Source organism: Crotalus tigris, unplaced genomic scaffold (genome assembly GCF_016545835.1).
Source record: "Crotalus tigris isolate CLP2741 ecotype Arizona unplaced genomic scaffold, ASM1654583v1 scf7180000018097.2503214, whole genome shotgun sequence".
NCBI lineage: Eukaryota > Metazoa > Chordata > Lepidosauria > Squamata > Viperidae > Crotalus > Crotalus tigris.
In genome coordinates this window covers 1,947,644-1,971,072 of record NW_024096820.1, presented here as the reverse complement: position 1 = coordinate 1,971,072, position 23,429 = coordinate 1,947,644, and the positions used below count along the sequence as shown (strand labels likewise).

Here is a 23,429-nt window from a genome sequence, read left to right as displayed (position 1 = left end):
GTTTGGCATTGGACCTCCATATTCGCCTCCCATGGAGGGCTTCCTATGCTGTGAATGCAAATGCTCTTTGTCCATAGTCTTGCGCATGCGTGCCGAATGGGTTGGCAAAACACCTCCCTCTCTTTTTGGGTGCAAACGAGTTATCATCATACGGCCACCAGTTTCACATACAGGCAATCCCTCTTTGTTACTATTCCTGGCGTTGTCCTCCATCACTCTGCAATCTGGTCCCGCAACAGTTGCATCTGCACCCTGAGCATCACTAACCAATTCCGGGGGTGGTGCCCTTTCAAGGCGCAGCGGAGAGTTCCGAGAGTCTCCCACCACACCATCCCTCTCTCTCTTTCCACCCAGAGAACTCACAGCTCCCCTCAAGCGCACATTCGTCTCCGAAGCTGGAGGGTTCGTCAGCTGCTGTTCGGGGTCCATCAGCTGTGGTCGGACGTCAGGGAAAAGTCTATGGGTTGCTGGGAATTAGTAACTTTTCGATCACACAGCAGCCTGCTGGATTGTCTTCGATGGATGGGGTGGCGGTCCATACTCCATGCTCTCAGCGTCTGCTGCGCCGGGCAGTGATCTATATGTCAATTGATTGAATATTCATCCAAGAGCCAGGCTTCCTTTAATAACTGGCCCTAGACAGGATGTGCACATTGTCAAAGTCAAATTGATGATCAAATTCCGCCATGTGCGTCCAAACTTGTGAATATTGTTCGCCCCTTTTAATGGCTAATTGATGTTCATGTAAACGAGTTTTTAGTCTCTTAGATGTTTCACCCACATAATTACTATGACAGTTCTTACAGTCAATCCTATATATCACTACAGATTTCTCCACAGTGGGGAGTGGGTCCTTGGGGCGCATAACCTTGGATCTCAACATTTGGCTAGGTCTATGAGCTACCCTTATGTTGTGGGGGGGCAATAGTCTGGCTATCGCCTCGGAAACATTATTAATATAATGGAGAGAAACATGTGTCGTCTGTAATGACGAACTATCAATCTGTCGGTTACCTCAGGGTTTAGTTGTTATACCATAACATTTGATAAACCTTGATGGGTAGCTGTTTTGCTTGCAAATACAGAAGAGGTGTCTCCTTTCTTCTGCCCTGGCCTCAGTTGTACTGCAGTGAGAATTTACCTGCTTGAATAATGCTCTAATGCAACTAACCTTATGGGATACTGGATGGTTACTCTTGTAGTGGAGGATTCTGTCCGTATGTGTGGGCTTAAGATACACCCTTGTGCACAAAGATCCTTTGGGTTGACAATGGATCGGCACATCCAGGAAGGCTAATGAACCCTGGTTCTCTTCCTCCACTGTGAATCTAATATCAGGATATATTGAATTTAGTATACCCATAAAGTTAGTTTTTTGGCATCTCTTGATGACAACAAATGTATCATCAACGTACCGAGCCCAAAACCTAGGCTGGTACTGGGTCATCGCCACATGTTCTAGCTGCTGGAGCACTGCCTCCACTATGACACTGGAGATTGGGGAGCCCATGGGCGTTCCTTTGACTTACTCAAATATGACACCCTGGAAAGTAAAGTAGGTCTTTAGGCATATCTCTATAAGTCCCACCAAATCCTCAGTTTGCAAGGAGTCCTGGTGTTGTCTTCTATCCCTTTTCATCAAAAGGTCTCTCAGGACCGTAATTGCTAAATCCTGAGGGATGGAGGTGAAGCGTGAGGTAACGTCAAACGATACCATCATCTCATCTTCCTTCACCTTAAGGGTTTTGATCTTATCCAGGAACTCCTGTGCTGACTTCACAGTGGTAACACTATCACTGACAAGGTGGCAAATGCGATTGCTAAGCCACTTGGCCAGGCCTGAGGTTGGGGTGTCTCTAAACGAGATGATAGGATGAAGGAGGATGCCTTCCTTATGGATTTTAGGTAACCCATAGAATCTAGCTAATGCCGAGTCACTTGGGCGTACTTTCCTCGGGGTATCATTGTTCATCTTCTTGCTACGTTTAAAGCCATTGAGCAGTCTATTAATCTGGTTCTTAAGTGCAACCATGGGGTCCTTACTAACAGTCCTATACGCTGCTTCATCATTAAGTAACTCCAGCACCTTGGCTACATAAAGTGCCTTATCCATAATCACTGTCACCCTCCCCTTATCCGCCGGCAGTACAACGATGGTGTCATCCTTTCTAAGATGTTCCGGGGCCTCCATTTCATCTCTAAACAGTGTTGGATAGTGCTTATGGTTCATTAGTAGCCCAGTAACTTGTTGCTTAATGGAATTCTTAACATTCTCCCTGCTCCTATGTGATACATAGCAGGCTCCAATGCTGCTACAAAGGCTAGTGCGTGTGCATCCATGAGATTATAACCCGTGTCATGTTGCAGTAGAGCTGTGAGTGGGTTAGTGTTCTTGAGGACAGGTTGCATACTAACCTGTCCCTAAAGTCCTTGTTTCTTGACTCGTGTAGGGTATCCATTTTTCGTTATAACCGCGCCTCCATCTGTTGGCTTGTTCTCCTAGCCGTTAGCCAAATATGATGGTCTAATGCTCGGAAGTGCTGTTCTGATAACTCCGTGCTGCACTGTCCACAGTGCTCCTGAGCCCACGCCCATCTATAGAGCCATCGTCCCAATTATGTAAAACGCTGTCATCTTCTTCCTTAGAGATCGTGCCTGTCTCATCCATCATTCTACCACCCCAATCCTGCCAAGGAAGACTTAAATGTCTTCTCAGTAGGCCGTGGTGCTGTTGTTCCCATCTCCTAAGCGTCTGATAGGTCGGCACAAGGTCTATATGCCGGTTGATGGAATTTTCATTAGAGAACCAGGCTTCCTTGAGTAGGTAGCACCCTTGGTAGTCTCACGAGCTATAACCTCTGCGTTAGCTAGATCGAAAATGTGGCCAGAGCTGGACATATGGGCCCACATTTGTGAGCGTTGCTCTTGCCTTCTAATAGCCAGTTCAAGTTCATGAACCCTGGTCCTCAGTCTTTTAGTGGTTTCCCCAACGTAATTGCTTGCACATTACTTGCAATTAATTCTGTAAACCACAGATGATCTTTGACCGTTGGGGAGCAGTTCTTTTGGATGCATGACCTTGGACCTGAGGGTGTGCTCGGACCTGTGGGCAACGCTCACATTGTAGGGGGCCAACAGCCATGCCGTGGCCTCGGAGACACCATGAATGTAAGGGAGGGTTGTTTGTGTGGCCGGTATTGCTGTCACATTGGAGCGTGAGTCTCTATGATTTCGATGTGGTCTACTATACTGTCTCACAAACCCCATGGGATAGCCATTGCACATGAAGATGTGATGGAGATGTTTTTTCTCCTCGGCTTTAGCTCTGCCCATGCTACAATGGGAATTAACCCATTTAAACAACGTCCGGATGCAGCTGATTTTATGTGCTACCGGGTGGTTGCTATTATAATATAGCATTCTGTCTGTATGAGTGGGTTTGCGATATACAGACATGCACAATGTGCCATTAGGGCATCGGCTGATCAGTACATCCAGAAAGACAAGACTGCCTTGGATCTCTTCTTCTGCGGTGAAGCAGATGTCTGGATATACTGAGTTCAGTTCCTCCAAGAATTTGGCGCTATCCCGTCTTTTGACAATCGCAAAAGTATCATCTACATAGCGCGCCCAAAATTTTGGGTGGTACCTAGACATTACTATTGACTCTAGACGCTGAAGAACTGCCTCAGCAATTATGCCTGAGATGGGGGATCCCATTGGCATCCCTTTTATTTGTTCATATACCACGCCCCGAAAGGTGAATTATGTCTTCAGGCATTGGGTTAGCAACTGTATTAAATCATTGGTATGGAGAGAGTCCTTATGTTGTTCAGGCCCCTCTTGTAGGAGGTCCTTTATTGCCGTAACCGCCAGATCTTGGGGGATAGAGGTAAAGAGTGAGGTAACATCAAATGATATCATTACCTCATCTTTCTCTATCCTATACGTTTGTGTTCCCTTTATTTTTTTGAGCAGTATATATATATATTCATCCATCCATTCACAACGTATTCCTTCCTGAAGGTATGTTAGATAACCCTCCATGTTTGTTTGTGTCAAAATATTACTACCTTATTAAAGTTTTATTAAAATTAAGCAAATAAAGGAGAAGTAAACAAACTAATCCTATCATTATGTACGTGTGTGTGTGTGTGTGTGTGTGTATGTCTGGATACACATGCTCTCACACACACGTATAATAGAGTACATACACATACTGTATGTGGAGTATAACACACAAACACACACACACTGGTAGGTATAGAGATAGAGACAGAGAGAAAGAGAAAGAGAGATGATCTCATTATCAGTAGTCTGCAATATAATTCAGTGGTCTTAAGACTTAATTGCATTTTTATCATTATATTCTGGAAACTTCAGCTATTATTGTAGTTGCCAAGCAGGCTAGAACTTTTCTATTCCATTCTATTGTTTTATATATATATTACTATAACAACCCTTGGATCGTCATGTTGTATCCAACAGCTTATTTCAGAAATTGTAGCTTTGCATATACAGTATAACACTTTTACACAGAGTTGTCATATCCTATGCTTCTTATTTTTCACTGCCATTTCCATTTTTTGTCCTCAATATACTTATCCATGTATCTATTTGGCAAATGGGAATGGTACTTGATGAAACGGATAATAGTCACAAATATTTATTTATGGTCATAATGTTTGACACCTTTATTTTTTCCAGTCTTGTGAGATGACATTGGAGCACAAATGGAAAATTAAGATTTTTGGTTTTTGCTGCCTTACCAGTAACAGTACATATATTGTGTTGTGTATATAAAGACTATCATGTCCATTTTTAAGACTAACATCTTTAAACAAATTGCCTTCCTATCTACTTACTAATTTCTTTCTCCCCCCTCCCCCAACCAACTGAAAATTCACCCTTTGCATTTCAATACTTTAAAAGTTTGAAAAGACCCAACATTTTTAAGTGGGGTGGTCTGTATTGCAGTCAAAATCTCTTCAGCTCCCCAGTCCCATTTGCTAAATTTGCCTAGCAGATCGTTCATTTCAGAAGTTGACAAGTAAACAGTATATCTCTCTTCTGATCTGAGGAATTTTTTTTCACTTTTTTCATTTTTTTCATTTTCATAGATTCTTTCATTTTTCTACCATAGAAATAAAGATGATTGAAGCAGCCAAGGAAATATACAAACCCACTGAAATTTTCAACACATGAAAGGTTCCTACGCTTCTTACAAGAAATCCTACAAATGCAAAACCCAACCTTCTACAGAAATTGTTATGTACCTTTCTTTATTCCTTTGGACAGAAAACTGGATTTAAGGAAGTTTGAACAAAAGTTATTATAGCATTACTGCTTTTATTGTGCAGTCTATTCTACAGGTTTCTATTCACATTCTATAAGAAACGTAAGTATTTTTAAAAAGTGTGACCTAATGAAGGCTTTATATTAATAATCAAATAATTTTGAGGCATCAGGTCTATGACAACTCACTGCAGCCAACTCACCATGGCCAATTTGCCACAGACCAACTCACCGTGGCCAATTCACTGTGAGACTGCTTGCTGTGGGACAATCCATGTGGAATAACTCAGTGTGATAAATGTTACCCACCATTGTTTCTTCTACTTTATTTCCATTTTTCTGAATGGAAATGATGTCAAAGAAACACTGTTAGATAATATTTATGGCATTGCATTATCTCACATGGAATTATCCCACAGCAAGTTGGCCATGGTTAGTTATCCCATGGCAAGTTGCCATGGCCAAATGGCTCCAGTGAGATGGCTGTGCTGGGTTGGCGTGGTGAGATGGCCATGGTGAATTGATGCAGCAAGAAGGCCATGGTGAGTTGGCCACGGCAAGATGGCCGTAGTAAGTGTCCCATTCTGTGAGGCATCATAAACTCTATTAAGTCAAACTGTGGTAGACCACAATCTATGTTAACAAACATAATCTATTTGAATATAGAAATATTGCATCTTTTGAGAAAGATTTATTGTGAGAACAATAAATGGAGAGCCAGCAGAAAAGAAATGTATAAGGTACTGTATAGACATTTAAAAATATATTGGAATAACTTTTCTAAAGAAGAACCTAAGCTGCATAACTGAATTTCCTCCAGCCTTGTCCTCACAATAATCCTAGGTTTGATTCCTATAGTATCTATTAGAATTTTGTGAATAAAGGAATGTTTGAATTGCTATCTCTCTAACTGCTGCGTCACAATATGCCTGATCACAGAGATGGGCAATGTGAGCAAACACAATCACACAGAGAGGCAGATACTAGCCAAGGAAATTTTTTAAAAAATCCCAACCTAGTCTAATCTCTAGGGCCTGATGTCTACAAAGGCAAACAGTCTTTTATTCAGTATAGTTCCTGGAGTTTGAAACTTATTCCAGGTTTTTATACATTCATTTTTATGTTTTAAAACAATCCACAGATTGAACAAATGCCTTTCATAAAGAAGGCCACAAGCTCCTGTCTCCTGTTTGATTTGACAATGACCCTCTCTAGAAGTGTTTCTTTATGATAGCACAGTATTTTAGAGTAGCAGCAATAAGAGGGACCCAAAAAGCCACTCAGAGTCACTCAACAGTGAGTTCTGTTGCATATAAATTTAATAAATAAATAAAGTTACAACCAAAGCAGAAAGAAGTTCATCCATTTCATTTTATTTTCATATAAAAATAAACAATTTAAGAACAAAAGTAGAAAGTTTCCTGGATGTACAAACTAGGTAAAAACATGACATTTGTCACGTTTAACATTTTCTTGCTTGCTTTCATTGAAAGCATAATCTACATCCATACATTTTGCCTGTTACAAATTTTCCATTATTAAGGCTTGGGTTCATTTGCTGTTGTTAAAGACATTTTATTTTTAAAGTTAGTAAGCAACAGCTTAAGAATTCAAAACAATCACCAGCAGAAATTTATCTTTTACTGTAAATACTCTGGAAAAATGACATCTTTCATTAGTGGTAGTTGTCAGGGGATACATATCTCTCTGATTTTGGATAAATAAAAGTGACTAGCCCCAAATAAAGTTTTTCCCTAGTATTCTGAACATCTAGTTGCAGGATGTTATGTCATCATTTATATTGCCTCCTCTAGGAACAATTCCATCGATTTTTAGAACCAAATGCAACTGAGAATATTTTTCAAAGTAGTGTCTCTTGGACAGCAATTTGGATAGTCCATTTCATCAATATGAGAATCCGGACTTTTTAGTTCATTAAACATCCCATGTGTGCAGCACATCAAGTGTGCACTTTAGTCTCAGACTTTAAAACTTTTCAGTTTCACTCAAAATTAATAATAATCAACTCTAAATATTGATGCAAGGCTATAGCAATGAATTAATCAAGTCATGATGCGTATCCAAATGCCAGTTCAAAATTTTGTTTGGATATATTCCAGTATCCCATTTTAGATAAAATAAAACACTGGAATATATAGAAACAAAATTTTGAATTAACATTTAGATATGCATAGCTTGATCAATTCATTCGTATAACCTTGGATCAATATAACCAAAAATGAAACCCATAAGAAATTATATTGATCTTTATAGACTCAATTGCTGGAAGTTCCTATGAAGTCCATCAGGATTAAGCAAACAGACTACAATTTTCAGAAGCTTCTGTAACATGATAATACCTCCTTCTCTTTCCCCTACTAAGAAGATTAGCCCCCATGTCTCATGGACTTTTAATTTCCGAAGCTGTGTGAAATACATTCCACCCATATGGGAAAAGTAAATGGGTTCAGTTCGGAGTGTGAACTGGAGACAGCAATTACCCTGCTCCATTTAGTAACACATGCTCACACTCATAGGCTTACAGTGTATAATTGTCTCATACTTCATTTTCATCACAATAAGGAGCAACCTCTAGCTTATTGTTAAACTAGGCATAGGCTATGGTGATTGTATAGGTACTATAATTGCAAAATTCAGTCAATTAACCAGTTAGACCGATTAAAAGCACATTAACCATTTTTTTAAAAAAGTAACTGAGCAGCAGATGCAATGCATACTTTTATATAATCAGATTAAAACTGCAGATGACATATGCGACTTCAAAAGTGGCATTATTTCCAGTGGTGCTACCAGGGGACACTAGGGTAAAAAAAAAAAAAATTCAGAACCCCATTCAGCAAATTTAGTCCCCGGAGCTACAGAATTAGCTTGTGATATGCTAAAGTCAGTGAAGTAATACCTGATACCCTCAAGAGAGGATACACTCCATAAGGTCATAATATTTGAAGGCTAAAAGGACTGAACCACACTTCTGATTTCTTCCTCTGTTAAAGTGAAGCAATGTTTCTTTTAAGATAATATTTTCTGCAAACTGTGAAATTGCACATTTTTTTTCACAGACAAATTTTGCTGGTTTAATGAAAGTGATAGAATTACTAGATTTTAAAAATTGGATGTCAATTCTGATAGCAAATTAATCCCTTACCCAAGGACCACCCTGATGTTCAACACTTTTATGTTTCATACAATCACAGAAGTCCTGATTGTCTTCCAGAAAGTTTGATCTTCAAGAGACTTAACAGTGCTGCATTAATTATACTTACTCATATAAATATTGGAGTAAGTAATCCTGAGCTTCTTATGAAAAGGAAGAATGTTCAACCAACCCTCAGCAAAATTGTACTGAGGGTGTGTAATTCTCGTCAGAAAAGCACGCTGCTGCTTTCTAACACTGTGAGGTTAGCCATGCAGTGTGTCACATTTTGGATTTCATTATGCTTCTTCATATAGAGTCATATTTTAAAAACGTCATTATATTGCACATTCCTTCAGGTAATAAAGGTCTCTTCTTAAACTTGTTTTGCTCTGTATAGATTCAGTGCAGTTTCCTCCCCATTCTCAGCTTCTTTGCACACAAAAGCCATTTTCATTTTTTAAAAAAACAAAAACCCCAACAGCTGTCATATTGACCAATTGAATCAGAGTAGCAAACCTGGATGCACTTACTATGGAGTAAGGCACGTAGATGTAGTTTGAGTAAACCTGCCCAGAATTGAGCTTATAGGACATATAAATTTCATCCTTTGACATACGTTATCTTGGTGTGGTCAGGCACAATGGAAGTGGATCCCATCTTGAAGTACACAAGTTGACGACCTTGTCAGACAACAAAAAATTTATTAGTAGTAGTAGTACTCCTATTGATTAGGAAGTATAAAGAAATTTTATCCTAGAACTAACTCTGAAGTTATCCAACTACAGCCTCTTCTTTTGCAAGGTATATATACCAGGGCTCCTCAAACTTGGCCACTTTAAGACATGGCTGGCTAGGGAATTCTGGGAGTTGAAGTCCACAAGTCTTAAAGTGGCCAAGTTTGAGGAGCCCTGGTATATATCAATCAGGATCATAATTGTACATCAAGAGTTCTCAGTGGTTACTTCTAAGAAAGGAATAGCCTTCCTATGAAGACTAGCCATAGCCCATCTATAAGAGAAGCGTGAGAAATGTTTATCGCAAAAATAAATAAATGATACGTATTTGCATGATTGCTCTGTGAGAACTAACACAATCCAGGATTCCCGGCATATAAATATCACTAAAATCCTGATGAGTTTGATTTAATCCAACAAAAGCGTAATATTATGAACTAAGCAATGTTGCCATATATACTGAAGAGTTCTTGGTTGAAATCACCCATTACACCGTAATAAGTGGAGGAGCATGGCACTTATGTCTGATTATAGCAATACTGTCATCATTCCTGGTGCAGCCCCAAAAGTCAGTGACGACAATTTGGTACGTGCATATCTATCTATCTATCTATCTATCTATCTATCTATCTATCTATCTATCTATCTGTATGTATGTATGTATGTAGGGGAAAGATTGGGAAATTAACAACTGTGTATCCTTTTTTCTCACCTTATCTTTCAAATATTGCCCCTCCAAACAAATTGAGATACGATGTTCTAATCCAGGAGTCTTCAGACTTGGTCCTTTTATGACTTGTGGACTTCAACTCCCAGAATTCCTCAGCCAGCATGTCTGGCTGAGGAATTCTGGGAGTTGTAGCCCACAAGTCATAAAAGGGCCAAGTTTGAAGACCCCTGTTCTAATCAAAAATTCATCCAAAAATAATACTAAAATTTAAAAAAAAATCTACTTTTCGGGTTCAAATGGGGTTAATATGCTATCTAAGCTGTAACAGATTATTTTGCATGACTTTTGGCTCTGCATATACGTAATTTAACTATCATTAAATGTTATATTGGGTTAATTTCTTGTAAATTGTTTCATACGCCAGAAACATATTTCAAAGTTATTATTAAACAGTTTACAATATAATTCAATAGCTAAGACTGATAGTAGCAGGCATGACCTTTGTCAAGTTTCCAGAGTTCATCTGAGGCTGCCCTTTGAGTGAGGTGGCATTTGCTAGGATCTGCAAGTGCTGAGATATGAGAACAGAATGCTCTGCTTGTCAAAGGAAGAGCCTGCTTACATTGCATCCAGCTGGAAACAGTCATCCAGCACACACACTCTAATCTCTTTGGAACTCATCAGGACTGATAAAGAAAAGGCGTTGGAATGTATTTTGCAGGATCACTATTGTAGCCAGTGGACCTCGGCTTAGTTTTAACACAAAGGAGAGTGGCTTCCCTAAATCCCTTCTCTCAAGTGCTATCATCATCAACAATTTATCCTCTGGACATTCCCAAGACAGATTTAAAATAATAATAATACTAAAGCCATCTGCTGAATGATCTCCTGAGCTTTCTCTGACTTCTCCAGCATAGTCATTTGGTGAGCCTCCTCAGTAGTGGTTCCTATCCATAAAATGCCCCCCATAAAGATATTTTTGAGCCATCTTGATTTTCAATCTTAGGCAAATCCTTTTTTTTTTTTTTTTTGTTTTTCCCTCAAGAAATGTTTCACTGGCTTTTATATTTTAGATTTTTATATCTATGGAGCTATTTTATATGTTTGGAGCTAATCTTTTCTCTCTATATACATTTAAAAACCTTTCAGTTTTTCTGCTATATTTTTATTTCATTTTGGAAATTAATTTCATTGCTCTTGTTATCCCCAAAGCCTCAGCATGGATTCTCTTCTGTAATAGAATAGAGCTGGAATCTTCTAGTCCAGCCCCCCACTTATGCAGGAGAACCTATACCAACCATCTCAGACAAGTGACTGTCTAGACCAGAGATGGCGAACCTTTTAGAGACCAAGTGCCCAAACTACAACCTGAAACCCATTTATGTATTATCGGGTGCCGGGTGGGTGTGGCCCATTGGGTGGGCATGGCTGCAGTGGTAACAGCAAACTGGGTGGGACTAAAAAGTTCAATCAATCAATTCCAACTTTGCAAGATCTTTTTTTTCCCCCGCGAAAGTTGAAATTGATTGATTGACTGAACCTTTTTTTTTTTGCACAGCAGCAGAGGCCTAAAGCGAAAAGGTTTTATAAAACCCAGCTGAAGGCCTAGGACTGGGGCGATGGTGCACGTGCCCACAGAGAGGGCTCTGAGTGCCATCTGTGGCACGTGTGCCATAGGTTTGTCACCACAGGTCTAGACACTAGCCTCTTCTTAAAAATCTCCAGTGATGGAGTGCCCACAATTTCTGGAGGCAAGTTGTTTCACTGGTTAATTGTCCTCACTATCAGGAAGTTTCTCCTTAATTCTAGGTTGCTTCTCTCTTTGTTCAGTTTCCAACCATTGTTTTTTGTCCTGCCCCCTAGTGCTTTGGTGAATAATGTGACCCCCTCTTCTTTGTGGCAGCCCCTCAAATACTGGAATACTGATATGTTTTAATCTCCAGGCCTTTGATCATCTTAGTTGCTCTTCTCTGAATTTTTTCCAAATTCTCAACATCTTTTTTGTGATATGATGACCAAAATTGGCTGCAGTATTCCAGGTGTGGTCTTACTAGGGTTTATAAAGTGGTACTAATACTTCACGTGATCTTGATTCTATGTCTCTGGTTTATACAACCCAGGATTGTATTAGCCTTTTTGACTGCTGCTGTACACTGCTAGCTCATGGTCTAGTGATCGTCCACTAAGACTCTAGATGCTTTGAAATATATTTCCCAGAATTGCAAGGCTATATTGCCGGGTAATATAGCGATTGGACATTCTAGCTGGAATTCTGAGAAATGTAGGCCTAACTTAAGAAACAAGAATAAAGAAGTTGTTTGAATTCATAAGTTTGAATTATACTGTTAACGACTCCTTTTGCAAAATAAAATGTGATGGAAAGCACAATTTGCCATTCATAGATCTTCATTCAGGCAATTCTATGTGCTTTAGTCACAAGGAATCCCTTTGTAGAATTTTATCACAAAAAAAAGATAGTTGGTGAACTGATTACTATTTACTTCGTAAAGAAATGTCTCCAAGGCACATGAAAAGCTAGGTACAGTAATCACAGAGACTATTGTGATATTATGAACAGATTAATTATTTTCTTATGTGGATGCCTCAATGTGCCAATCTTTTTTTCAAACATTCTCATTTTGCTACTTTATGATTACAAAACTTTTTTGATTGGCAACCATTACCTGTCCAAGTTGTTTGGTTGATGAAAACGAAAGCTTTGCATTGCGAATGACTCTCGCATACCTCTATAGCCTCATTTACATCAAATACCGAAAGGAGACATCCTTTGTGATGGTAGGATGGCCAACATCTGTAATTTTCATTGATTATTGTAGCTTCAGGCACTCTTTTATAATCTAGAAAAAAGCAAAGAAAAACCACATTTAAAATGAATTCTTTCTGGCAAATTGGGCTTTGACAGCATCTTAAAAAATGTTTCCAACACTCTTCTCCATTTCCTTAATATACTGCCTCTGTATGTGTTTTTAATCTTGCATCAATTACCGGCCAAAAAGAATATTTTGTTATATGCACTTTGATAGGAAAAAAATGTGAGCAAGGTTTGCCAAGAAACTCTCCCTAATTCTATATCCTATTTCTATTTCCTGTGAAAAGTAAGTCTTTTGATTTCATTGAGGTCTTTGTGGACCGACTGAGTGAATATCATCCACATCAATGGGCAAAAATTTCAGCTGTTGTTATTCTTAAATCAGCCCCAACCTCCTGCCTCACATGTGTTAAGATTGCAAATTCCAGAAGTCCCAATCAGTGATTAGGTTGGCTAGGAATTCTAGAGAATGTAATCCCACACCTGCAAAGGGGAAGAACAGAGTAGGACCTCATAAGCACTCCCAGCCCTTGTTCAAAATCAGGAGAGCATAGCTGTGTTTTGCCTGTTTTGTAATGAACAAGCAAGGTCTTAATGAAGCTAACTTTTCTTTGTCAGTTTAGTACAAAAGGACAGTGACTTGATGAGCTCCATAGAGAAAGACATGGGGGGGAGGGGTTGGAGAGAATAGTATAGTTGGTTCTTGCCCAGGCACATCTTGTCTGCACAGACCTGGACTGACTTTGATTCAGTCTCCCTTCCATTTATGCCTCTCTTTCACACACATGTTTTGCTAACAACTCAGTGCTGTTTTCCAGCTGTCTGAGGATACCCCTAATGAATGCATCAGACAATTGAATTAATCATGTATAAATAACTCTGCTTAGCCACAGGACTCCCCAAATCCAATCCATGAATATATTAAATATATACCGTATTTTCCGGCATATAAGATGACTTTCTAAAGCATGCAAATCGTATACTTTCTGAGAATCATTTCAGTTTAAGAATATTCTGCCTACAATTATGAAACTTAAGTTTGTTGATATTCTGGAGAAAGTTTGATAACAAAGACTTAATTGGAATTGAATAGTCACAGAGCTTATTTTGGTCTGTACTTCTGTACTTACCTGAAAGTAAGGTCCATCTAGGACAGTTGTACTTACAACTAATAGTTAATATATTGTTTCATATGACAGATTCATTATTTAGTATGCATTATGTATACCACCTAGTTAGAAAATGTGTGAAATATTCTATAGCACACATTTCGCATGGACCTAAATATCTTCCCCTCTGACTACAAGGCAGTAAAATGCAATAGCATTTTTAGCAAGTCAGTATAGACTCAGCGACAGGACAATAATAGTCAACCATATAAATTTGACATAAAAATTAAATGAGATTTAGGATGATCTTGACAAGCTAAGACAATTATCTTAGCCAGTATGATACAAAGACAACTGTAAATGTCTACATTTTGATAAGAAAAATCAAATGCATAATATAAAATGAAAGAGGGCATACTGGACAGCAACACACATTAAAAATATTTCACATATTCTGTGAATAAATGGACTTGTGTGATAAATAGACATGCACAGTTATTACAGTTCAAAACAATCATAAGACAATGGAACAACATTTCAACCATCCAGAATACTTCATCACTGACCTCAAGGTAGCACTGATGAAACAGAAAAAATATATATTAAAAAATCCCAATCCATTTCAGAAGGTATGAATTGGGAGAATAGGTTTGTAGCTTATTACAATTGTTTAATTGATCTCATTCTGGGGTTTTCCCATCCCTTCCCCGTTCCATATTATTTGAGGTCCTGCATGATCTAACCCACTCTATACATCTAATTATAAAGTTGGTTAGTCTTGAATATGCTACTATATTATGTTTCTACTTAAAAGCAGTATTAAGCAGTATCAACAGAGATATAATATTAAGATTTTTAAAAAGTAATAATTCCTCTGTATTTTGTATTGATCAGAATCTAGAGCATTGTATTGAGTTTGGGGCATTGCATTTTAGAAATGTCCAGAGTGAAGCAAGATAATAAGGGGCTTAGAAAGAATCACTTACAAAGAAACTATGTTATGCTGTATGTTTCACCTGTAGAAGAAAGGACTGCATGAATACATGATCAGAAAGATGTGGGAGATGGGACAGGACTGTTCAAATTTGTTCAGTTATTTCAGAAGTACAATGAGAAGCAGTCAGTTTAAATTAGAAGAAACCAGATTTTGATTTTGGTTGGACCTAGAACTGAACAACCCTAGAATTGTTCAGTTGTGGAACAGACTGTCTCAGGAAGTGGAGCATTTGCCCTTGAATGTGTTTATACATAGGTGGATGGTCATCTTCACAGAATACTGAAGTAGCAGACTGCTGCACTGAATAGAAACATTTTGTAATTCAACAAATAGAAATTATATATTTTTGGATTTCTGCTACTTTGCAGAATGTGAAATCCATACTTGTATCTGTTTTGATTTGCAAGAGTTCAACCTGGAAACAGCTCCCCTCCAGAAATGGTTTTTTAAGGACATCCTAGAATGTGAAGTGAAATGGGCCTTAGGAAATCTGAGCAATAGCAAAGCTAGTGGAGGTGACAGTATTCCAGCTGAGCTATTCAAAATCTTAAAAGATGATGCAGTAAAAGTGCTACACTCAATTTGCCAGCAAATTTGGAAAACTCAACAGTGGCCACAGGATTGGAAAAGGTCAGTTTACATTCCAATTCCAAAGAAAGGCAATGCCAAAGAATGTTCAAACTATCGCACCATTGCACTCATTTCACATGCAAGTAAAGTTATGCTTAAAATCCTACAAGCTAGATTACAGCAGTATGTGGATCGAGAACTTCCAGAAGTACAGACAGGATTTCGAAGAGGCAGAGGAACTAGAGATCAAATTGCCAACATATGCTGGATCATGGAGAAAGCTAGGGAGTTCCAGAAAAAACCTCTACTTCTGCTTCATTGACTATGCTAAAGACTTTGATTGTTTGGATAACAAAAAATTGTGGCAAATTCTTAAATAGATGGGAGTACCAGACCATCTTATTTGTCTCTTGAGAAACCTATATGCAGGTCAAGAAGCAACAGTGAGAACTACACACGGAACCACTGAGTGGTTCAAAATTGGGAAAGGAGTCCGGCAAGGCTGTATTCTGTCGCCCTGCCTATTTAACTTATATGCAGAGCATATCATAAGAAAGGCAGGGCTAGATGAATCAAAAGTTGGAATTAAGATTGCCGGGAGAAATATCAACAACCTAAGATATGCAGATGATACCATTCTAATGGCAGAAAGTGAAGAGGAAGTAAAGAGCTTCTTGGTACGGGTGAAGAAGGAGAGTGCAAAAGTTGGCTTGAAACTCAACATTAAGACAACCAAGATCATGGCATCTGGCCCTCTCAGTTCCTGGCAAATAGATAGGGAAGAAATGGAGGTAGTGACAGATTTTATTTTCCTGGGCTCCAAGATCACCTCAGATGGGGACTGCAGCTAAGAAATTAAAAAACACTTGCTCCTGGGGAGGAAAGCTATGGCAAATCTAGACAGCATACTAAAAAGCAGAGACATCATCCTGCCAACAAAAGTATGTATAGTTTCCCAGTTGCAATGTATGGCTGTGAAAGCTGGAGCTGAGCGCCAAAGAATTGAGGCCTTTGAACTATGGTGCTGGAGAAGACTCCTGCGAGTACCCTGGACTACAAGGCAATCAAACTGGTCAGTCCTAGGGGAGATCAACCCTGACTGCTCTTTAGAAGGCCAGATCCTGAAGCTGAAACTCAAATACTTTGGCTACCTAATGAGAAGGAAGGACTCACTGGAGAAGAGCCTAATGCTGGGAAAGATTGAGGGCAATAGAAGAAAGGGACGACAGAGAATGAGGTGGCTGGATGGAGTCACTGAAGCAGTAGGCGTGAGCTTAAATGGACTCCAGAAGATGGTAGAAGACAGGAAGGCCTGGAGGAACATTGTCCATGGGATTGCAATGGGTTGGACACGACTTCGCAACTAACAACAACAAGAACTAGATTAATGGAAAATCTCCATACAGTGAATTCAGTGGCCTAGATAAATCTTGTAGTATTACCTAACATGCTCTGCTCATATGAAAAGATTCATACAAATAAAATAATCTTTCCGTTCTTGGCAATTTGCATGGGTATGCAATACCACCCATCTGTTGGATGCCTAGAGCCCAGAAGCCACAGGTCTCCAAACATCTCTGGGCTCTGGACTAGCATAAATACTTTTTCATAACATATTTAGTAAATAGTAACACAAGCCACACAAAAATATATCCAACCATATCCAACTCTAACTGGGCCTTGAGATAGAAAGTTATTGAATATGAGAACTTATAAAGTTGAATCAGGGATAAATGCTTGGGGAAAACCCTAGACATATAACTAGACCAACTGTTTCCATTAGCTTTTTGGCAAATTTTCAGCAGTGGCATAGATTTTGGAATCACTCTCATTGCAACTGTTGTTCCCTTTCTTCTACAAATACAGCAGCTATGGAGAGAGGGCAGCATATAGAATTCATTCTCTATGAGGGATTCAGTGCCCTGCGCCCAGTAAAATAAATGATAGCTGACTTTCTGAACAGAAAGAATATCATCAGAAAACACAAAAGCAAGTAAGGATTGCTAAATTCAAGTTGAAGGACCTCAGAGAAATATGCCATTCTTGTAACCTTGCATGTGTTGAGTCCTTTTTATACTCTCACCCCAGTTAAGGAACTGAGGTTTTCTCCTGTGTGATAGTACTTTTGGCATTAAATGAAGACCCTTTTATTGCTAATTTAAGTATTGTCATTTTATTACATATTTTATTATTTATTATCTTAATAATAATGCTAATTATTCTGTTCCCTGTGTTGGTTTTATATTATATTTATTGTACACTGTCATTAAGATGAGATGAGATGAGTTAACCTTTATTGTCACTTTTTTCTGTGAACACACTGGCACACATTAAAAAAATGATATTCTGATGCCCGCTCTCAAAAGACTATATGTATATGTATATATGTGCATGTGCATATGTATATATATGTATATACACACATACACATATACACACAAATGCTATATATAAAATAAATATAACCTAAAAAATATATTCTAGATCAGTTTTATGATGACTGGCAACAGCTTTTCAGATTTCAGATGAGAGAGTCTTTATCATTCCTCCCAGGAGATGTCAGGGATTAAATATCAGAACTTTTATATATAAAGTACGTTTTTTACTACCAAATATTATTTCTACCATGACCTGGAGAAAGGAGGAGGAGTTATAATATTAATGCAGAATTGTCAGTTCCACATAGGAATGCTGCCTTCAGCAAAATTGAAAATGTGTGGAACAGATAGAGAAGAGAACAAGAGTTCCAATAGCGGTTATAACCGCTGGCTGTGGAATTCTGGGAGTTGAAGTCCCCATGCCTTAAAATTGTCAAGGTTGAGAAACACTGTCCTAAATGAACATGTAGCAGATTCACAAGATTCCAAGCTTCTCCTGAAGATTGTTGTTTATGGATCTGATGGAAGCTAACATTCCTTCAGCTGAGAGGAGATGGCAGCTCAAACACTGCATGAAGAAAATAAGTTTGTACTGTATGACAAGAGGCTCAGAGGCAGCTGGAAAGTGCCAAGAGTTTGCAGCTGAATTTAGTACAGATTAGGGTTCAGTCTGGGCAGGACTTCTTAAATTGCTCTGTGGGGGATCTGCCCGTTATGCTCTACTTAACCAAAGTAAAGTAAAGATTGAAAAGATTTATTGTATTTATATAAACTTTGCTAAACTGCAATTTGGTCCTAACAAAGCCCATTTTATTGCAAATTCAAAAACTTCAGAACTATAATCTCATTAAAACAGGATTAGACATTTTAATAAAAGTTAACTGGAGATTCAGAAACACTACAAAGGAAGGAGATGTTTAAACTCCAACATCAAACATACATGCAATTAGAAGTAAAATAAAAAATACTGACTTTTTAGCAGCTCTTTGAAAGTTCTCAAAGTAAGTGGCTGCAGAGAAAGTATTCCCTTCTGAAACAAGAAAATCACTGTAACTTAGTCAAGCTGATATAAGGGGTGCAGTTCTTGAAATATATTTACCCCTGAAGGGATGAATAATATGAGTCACCTTGTGCCACTCAACTGCAGTACCCATCCTCTCTTATTATTGGCCATGTTGGCTAGGGATGATAGGAATTGTAGTTTAATTGTTTTTAAAGGGATTTCAGCAGACAACCACAACAATATATAAGCTTAGCCGCAGCAATTCACTGACGAAAGTTTCATCCAAGGATGAAATCATAATTTGATGGAAAATTAACTCTTCATAGGCAGGATAGCATTCTACTCTCACCATTGCCTATTATTTATCAGGTTGATTTGCCAATTTAGCAATTTAACCCAAAACATGACATTAAAATATTCCTTCTTGTGGGTGACCATTCATCTGTAAGCATTTGGGCCCAGAAATGACCTAATAATATGTCAAAAAATATATTTTAAAAAAAAATGGAAGCAAGCTAAAACCTGTTGTGGTTTCTTTAATAATGTCTGTGTGTATTCATTCTATTTGAATAAAGCTAAAAAAATATTGTAATTATTTTCTATAAACAAAATACATTGAGCAGTAAATATTGAGACCCCAGTATAATGAAAATGGGATTGAGTATACCCTTTCATTCAGCCTTCCCTAACCAAATACTATCCATATATGACAATCTGCAGTGCTCATCACCCACTGTATGTATGTATGACCGATCTCTTGCAACAGCTGGGTAACCCAGACCTTTCCCCACCCCAGACGTCCAGCCTTGGTCTTTCACATTACTATAATTATATGTTCAAGGCCACCCACTGAGTTCATGACTGAGCTGGGATCTGAACTCAGGTTAAAGTCCAGCATTCTGTCAACTGGACCACACTGGCTGACAATTGGCAGGACACAGAATGAAGGAAAGCAACATAGTCTTATTTGTGCTCTGCTCAGTATTGCTCTGCTTTGACTTGCTGGAACACAACTGAAAGGCTAAACAGAGAAGCAACCAACCAATGGAAGAAACATACACTGCCTGAAACATGCTACACAGACTGGAAGACAACACCCAGCGGGTACATAAATGCATCAGCACGTGCTACCAGCCTCAACACACACAATAAAGATTGATGCAAGATTATTAGCAAAATAAAAGAGCTGCTGGTCCTTAAGAATTAGCTCATTTCAAACCAGAGCTTTATTATAAACCCATGAGTATCACAGTAAACTTATGGCAAGAGTACTTCTGTAGTTTCATGGAAGGTATCTTTATTTATACTATAAATACACAGAAGAAATTTATCTGAGGCGTGTGATTAAATATATGCACAGAATTAAAAGAGTTAATGGGAAGAAGTTCTAAAATCAAGGCATTAAGCCTCAATTTGACCACCAACTAAATAACAGAAGCCCTTTCTTCAGAGATTTTTCTGTTCATATTTTGCTTATTATCATGAAAAAGAAAAAAAATGTGTAAGCATAAAAGCATGCATTGCTACACATGGACCCCAAAATTTGGCGTAAGGGGTCCCTTTGTGTAGTTTTGTCTTTTATATATGCATGTGAGGCATATGTAGCTAAGGTTATAGCTATCACATATATTTTCCTCCTCTTTCCAAATATTGTATGTAGCTGTGTGTTGTATTTGAAGTTTTTTTATAAGACCATTGGGTCAGGTTTTCACAAATGACAGACCAATAATAAATTGGTAATTAGACTTTCAAACTAGGGAATTCATTCATTTTTTATTGTTCTTCTAGAGGTGAGAAAAACTAGAAAATTATTAGATCAGAGAGGATTTGACTAGTTTCTCATTGATATTTGTTTTATTATGTATGGCTTCCAATAAGGCCAATAATCTAAGTGGTGTGATCTTGGTGTTCTTTGAGTGTGGAGATGTTCCTACAAATCTTTCACTACCAAACTAGGTAATATCAGCTGGGTTATGAAAAGTCTGCAGGAAAACAAGCAAGCTCAGAGAATACAGTAGGGGTGTCAAACTGCCGGCACATGGGCCAGATGCATCATAGCAAAACCAGCCCATCCCATTGCCGGCAATGGCAAAAAAGTCGTGATATGTTGTGACACGTCATGTGACATTGCGAGTGACACCCCTGGAATACAGGAACCAACAGTTGAGCTGTGAGCTGTATATGTTTCTCTTCTAGTGGAATCTGAAGTGGAGAGACAGATTTTCCTGTTCGTCTGCTATTTGTTAGGAACTAGATCGCACTTAGGCTAGAGCTACATTTGCAAAGCAATCAGGGGGTGCCAAACCACACATGCCTTAGAAAGCTAATAAAGGAAACCAAAAAGCAATTGAAGAGATTCTTGGTTAGAAGTAGTTCTGGCATTGTCAGAAACAAACAGCCTGAGATCAGTCTAGTCTGTTACAGTAACAAGGAGCAAGTTTTAATCACTCCTTCCACTCAAAAGTATGAGGGTCTATGTCAGTGGGAGAAAAAGAAGTAAAAACTGGCCCTTAGTTTTACTATAAATAGGACTTGCATTTTGTACTTGGCAATCACTGTGATTCTTTATTAACAGCTGTCCCAGTTTTCACAATGAAGTTACTTTACGCAGATCTGCTCCTCTGAACATTGCCTGTGCAATTTACATTTCTGGTTTCATATAAGAGAATCCTGACATCCTTTGCTTCTGAACTGTTCCTAACAGTACGCAGAAGGAAATGATTATTTAAAAACATAGTAGATACTGAAGTGTTGAAAATAGTAAAAGTATTGGGCAACAGAGTTATTTAAGCCATGCAATTTAATCCTATTCCTTAAGATAGCCTGCTGTCCTGTCCTTATGACAGCGCTGCCCTTTCCCAAGAATCAAAGTAAAAATCTACTTTACTTTGGATACTGGAATTATAAGCTTGCATGAAAATGGTGGATTCTTGTCCACCTTGGGCAACAAAATGTCTTTGGTTAGCTCGCTTCCTCTGCTCTTTAAAACTATTTTTAACTCAACCTTTGTGGCTACTGGAAAAAAGTAAACACAAGAACGAATGCCCTGTTTAAAAAGCACACCATTAAAAGAGTGAGTATCGAATGGAAAGCAGATATTTCTAAAAAACTATCTTTACTATCTGAATAGTAAGCAAACCCATTTTACACTAACCAGTCAAATTCTTGGACTACAATGTAATATAAATTAGGTAAAACAGGCAGTGGTTTCCTCCTTTTAACTTGCTTGAATCATTCTCAATCTGACTTTAATCAGTCCTAATGACCATTTATTTCAACCACAGCAACAAACTGTTTTTTTAAAAAAAAATAGTTACAAGTTGGAAATCTGCCCAGTCTTTTTTTTTTTTTTTTCAGGTTATTGCCTACAGTATATCAGACTTCTAATATATTTTTTTTCTCCTTCATTTGTTGAATTGACAAAATTAAATGCTTCTGTCAGATTCAAAAAGAGAGGGAGAGAGACATGAAAACTAAACTTATTTATAGAATAACATAGTATAGGTATTAATTTCCTTTATATGTAACAGAGTAACAATTGGCCACTTTAAAAAAATAATCTCCCTTTTATATCCATGAACTTAACCATTAATATATTTACAATAGAACCACTGGCCAATTTTACAATTATTTCTTTTGCCTAACTTATGCCATATGCTATTTTACATTATTTTACTTGTCCTTTCATGTTCAAATCTTGAAAAAATCAATTGGTTTAGGATTAAGGGAAATTAACTATTTTGTATAATTCAAAATCTTAGTAAGGTGAAATATGCCTATGACTTTTGAAGCCAAGGTTAGATGCAAATATAATTATGCTTAGAGTAGACCATCTGAAATTAGTGGAGCAAATTAATCTTGACAAACCTATGGCTGCTCTAATTCTATTCCAGTGATCTATAAATCTATTCCAATACATATACTGGAGAAAAAGTGAATATTGAATAAAATAACAGAAAAACAGATTATATTAGGGGAAAATCTTATAAAAGTACATATAGTACATAATGAAAAGGGAATATAAAAATGCATATATTTGCAAAAAATTCATATGGATTTTCATGCACACTCTAATTAATATAGACCGTAAGAATGAAAAAATAACAAATCTGTCCTACTTCTAAATAAGCATTACATTTTCAGCTAAAAATATAGCTAGTAAGGTGACCTGGGTTGGTGTTTTTTAAACTACTTCAGAACTTGGAACAACAAACAAATAATTGGTTTATGCAGAACTTATCAATGGGAAAAAATGGGTTCAAAGACCACAAAAAACTTTTCTTGGATCTTGAGAACAGGTCGGGGCATTTTGTTGTTATTTTGGGATCAGTAGTTTTCCACAAAATGCAATTTTAGGCACTCTGATCTAGATGAAACATCAATGGGCTTGGGTTTTGTGGGAAACTATTTCTGATAATTTTGCGAAGTATAATTAGATTGTAAATATAAGCTCGGTTGATTGATTTGATTTGATTTTTATCTTGGCTTTATTAGTTTATAAGTAACTCAAGGAAGTAAGCATGCATAATTCTTTATTTCCCTCACCCTGCAAGTTCTACTTACAGCTGATAATTTATTCTAGTTCCTTGCAGTCAGTACCACTAACTCACTGAGGTATTTTGAATGCAATATCATTTCAAAGTATTGAGTCTCCCAAAAAAACCTGTAATAATGCAGTGACTTATG

At 37.9% G+C, this 23,429-nt stretch overlaps 1 protein-coding gene across 2 annotated transcripts in view; it reads right to left on the bottom strand.

Moving 5' to 3' along the window:
- Nucleotides 1-6,648: 6,648 nt before the first annotated feature.
- The window catches only part of PKDCC (protein kinase domain containing, cytoplasmic), a 42,004-nt gene continuing 25,223 nt past the window's right edge, over nucleotides 6,649-23,429 (bottom strand). The window contains exons 6-7 of one of the 2 annotated variants that reach the window (XM_039347716.1): nucleotides 12,541-12,714; nucleotides 6,649-9,132 (exon numbers count right to left, since the gene is read on the bottom strand). In XM_039347716.1, coding sequence (XP_039203650.1) covers nucleotides 9,053-9,132; nucleotides 12,541-12,714 — 254 coding nt within the window. In that variant the 3' untranslated portion in view covers nucleotides 6,649-9,052. The remainder of the gene's footprint in view (nucleotides 9,133-12,540; nucleotides 12,715-23,429) is intronic. The other variant, XM_039347718.1, reaches the window with a different exon arrangement.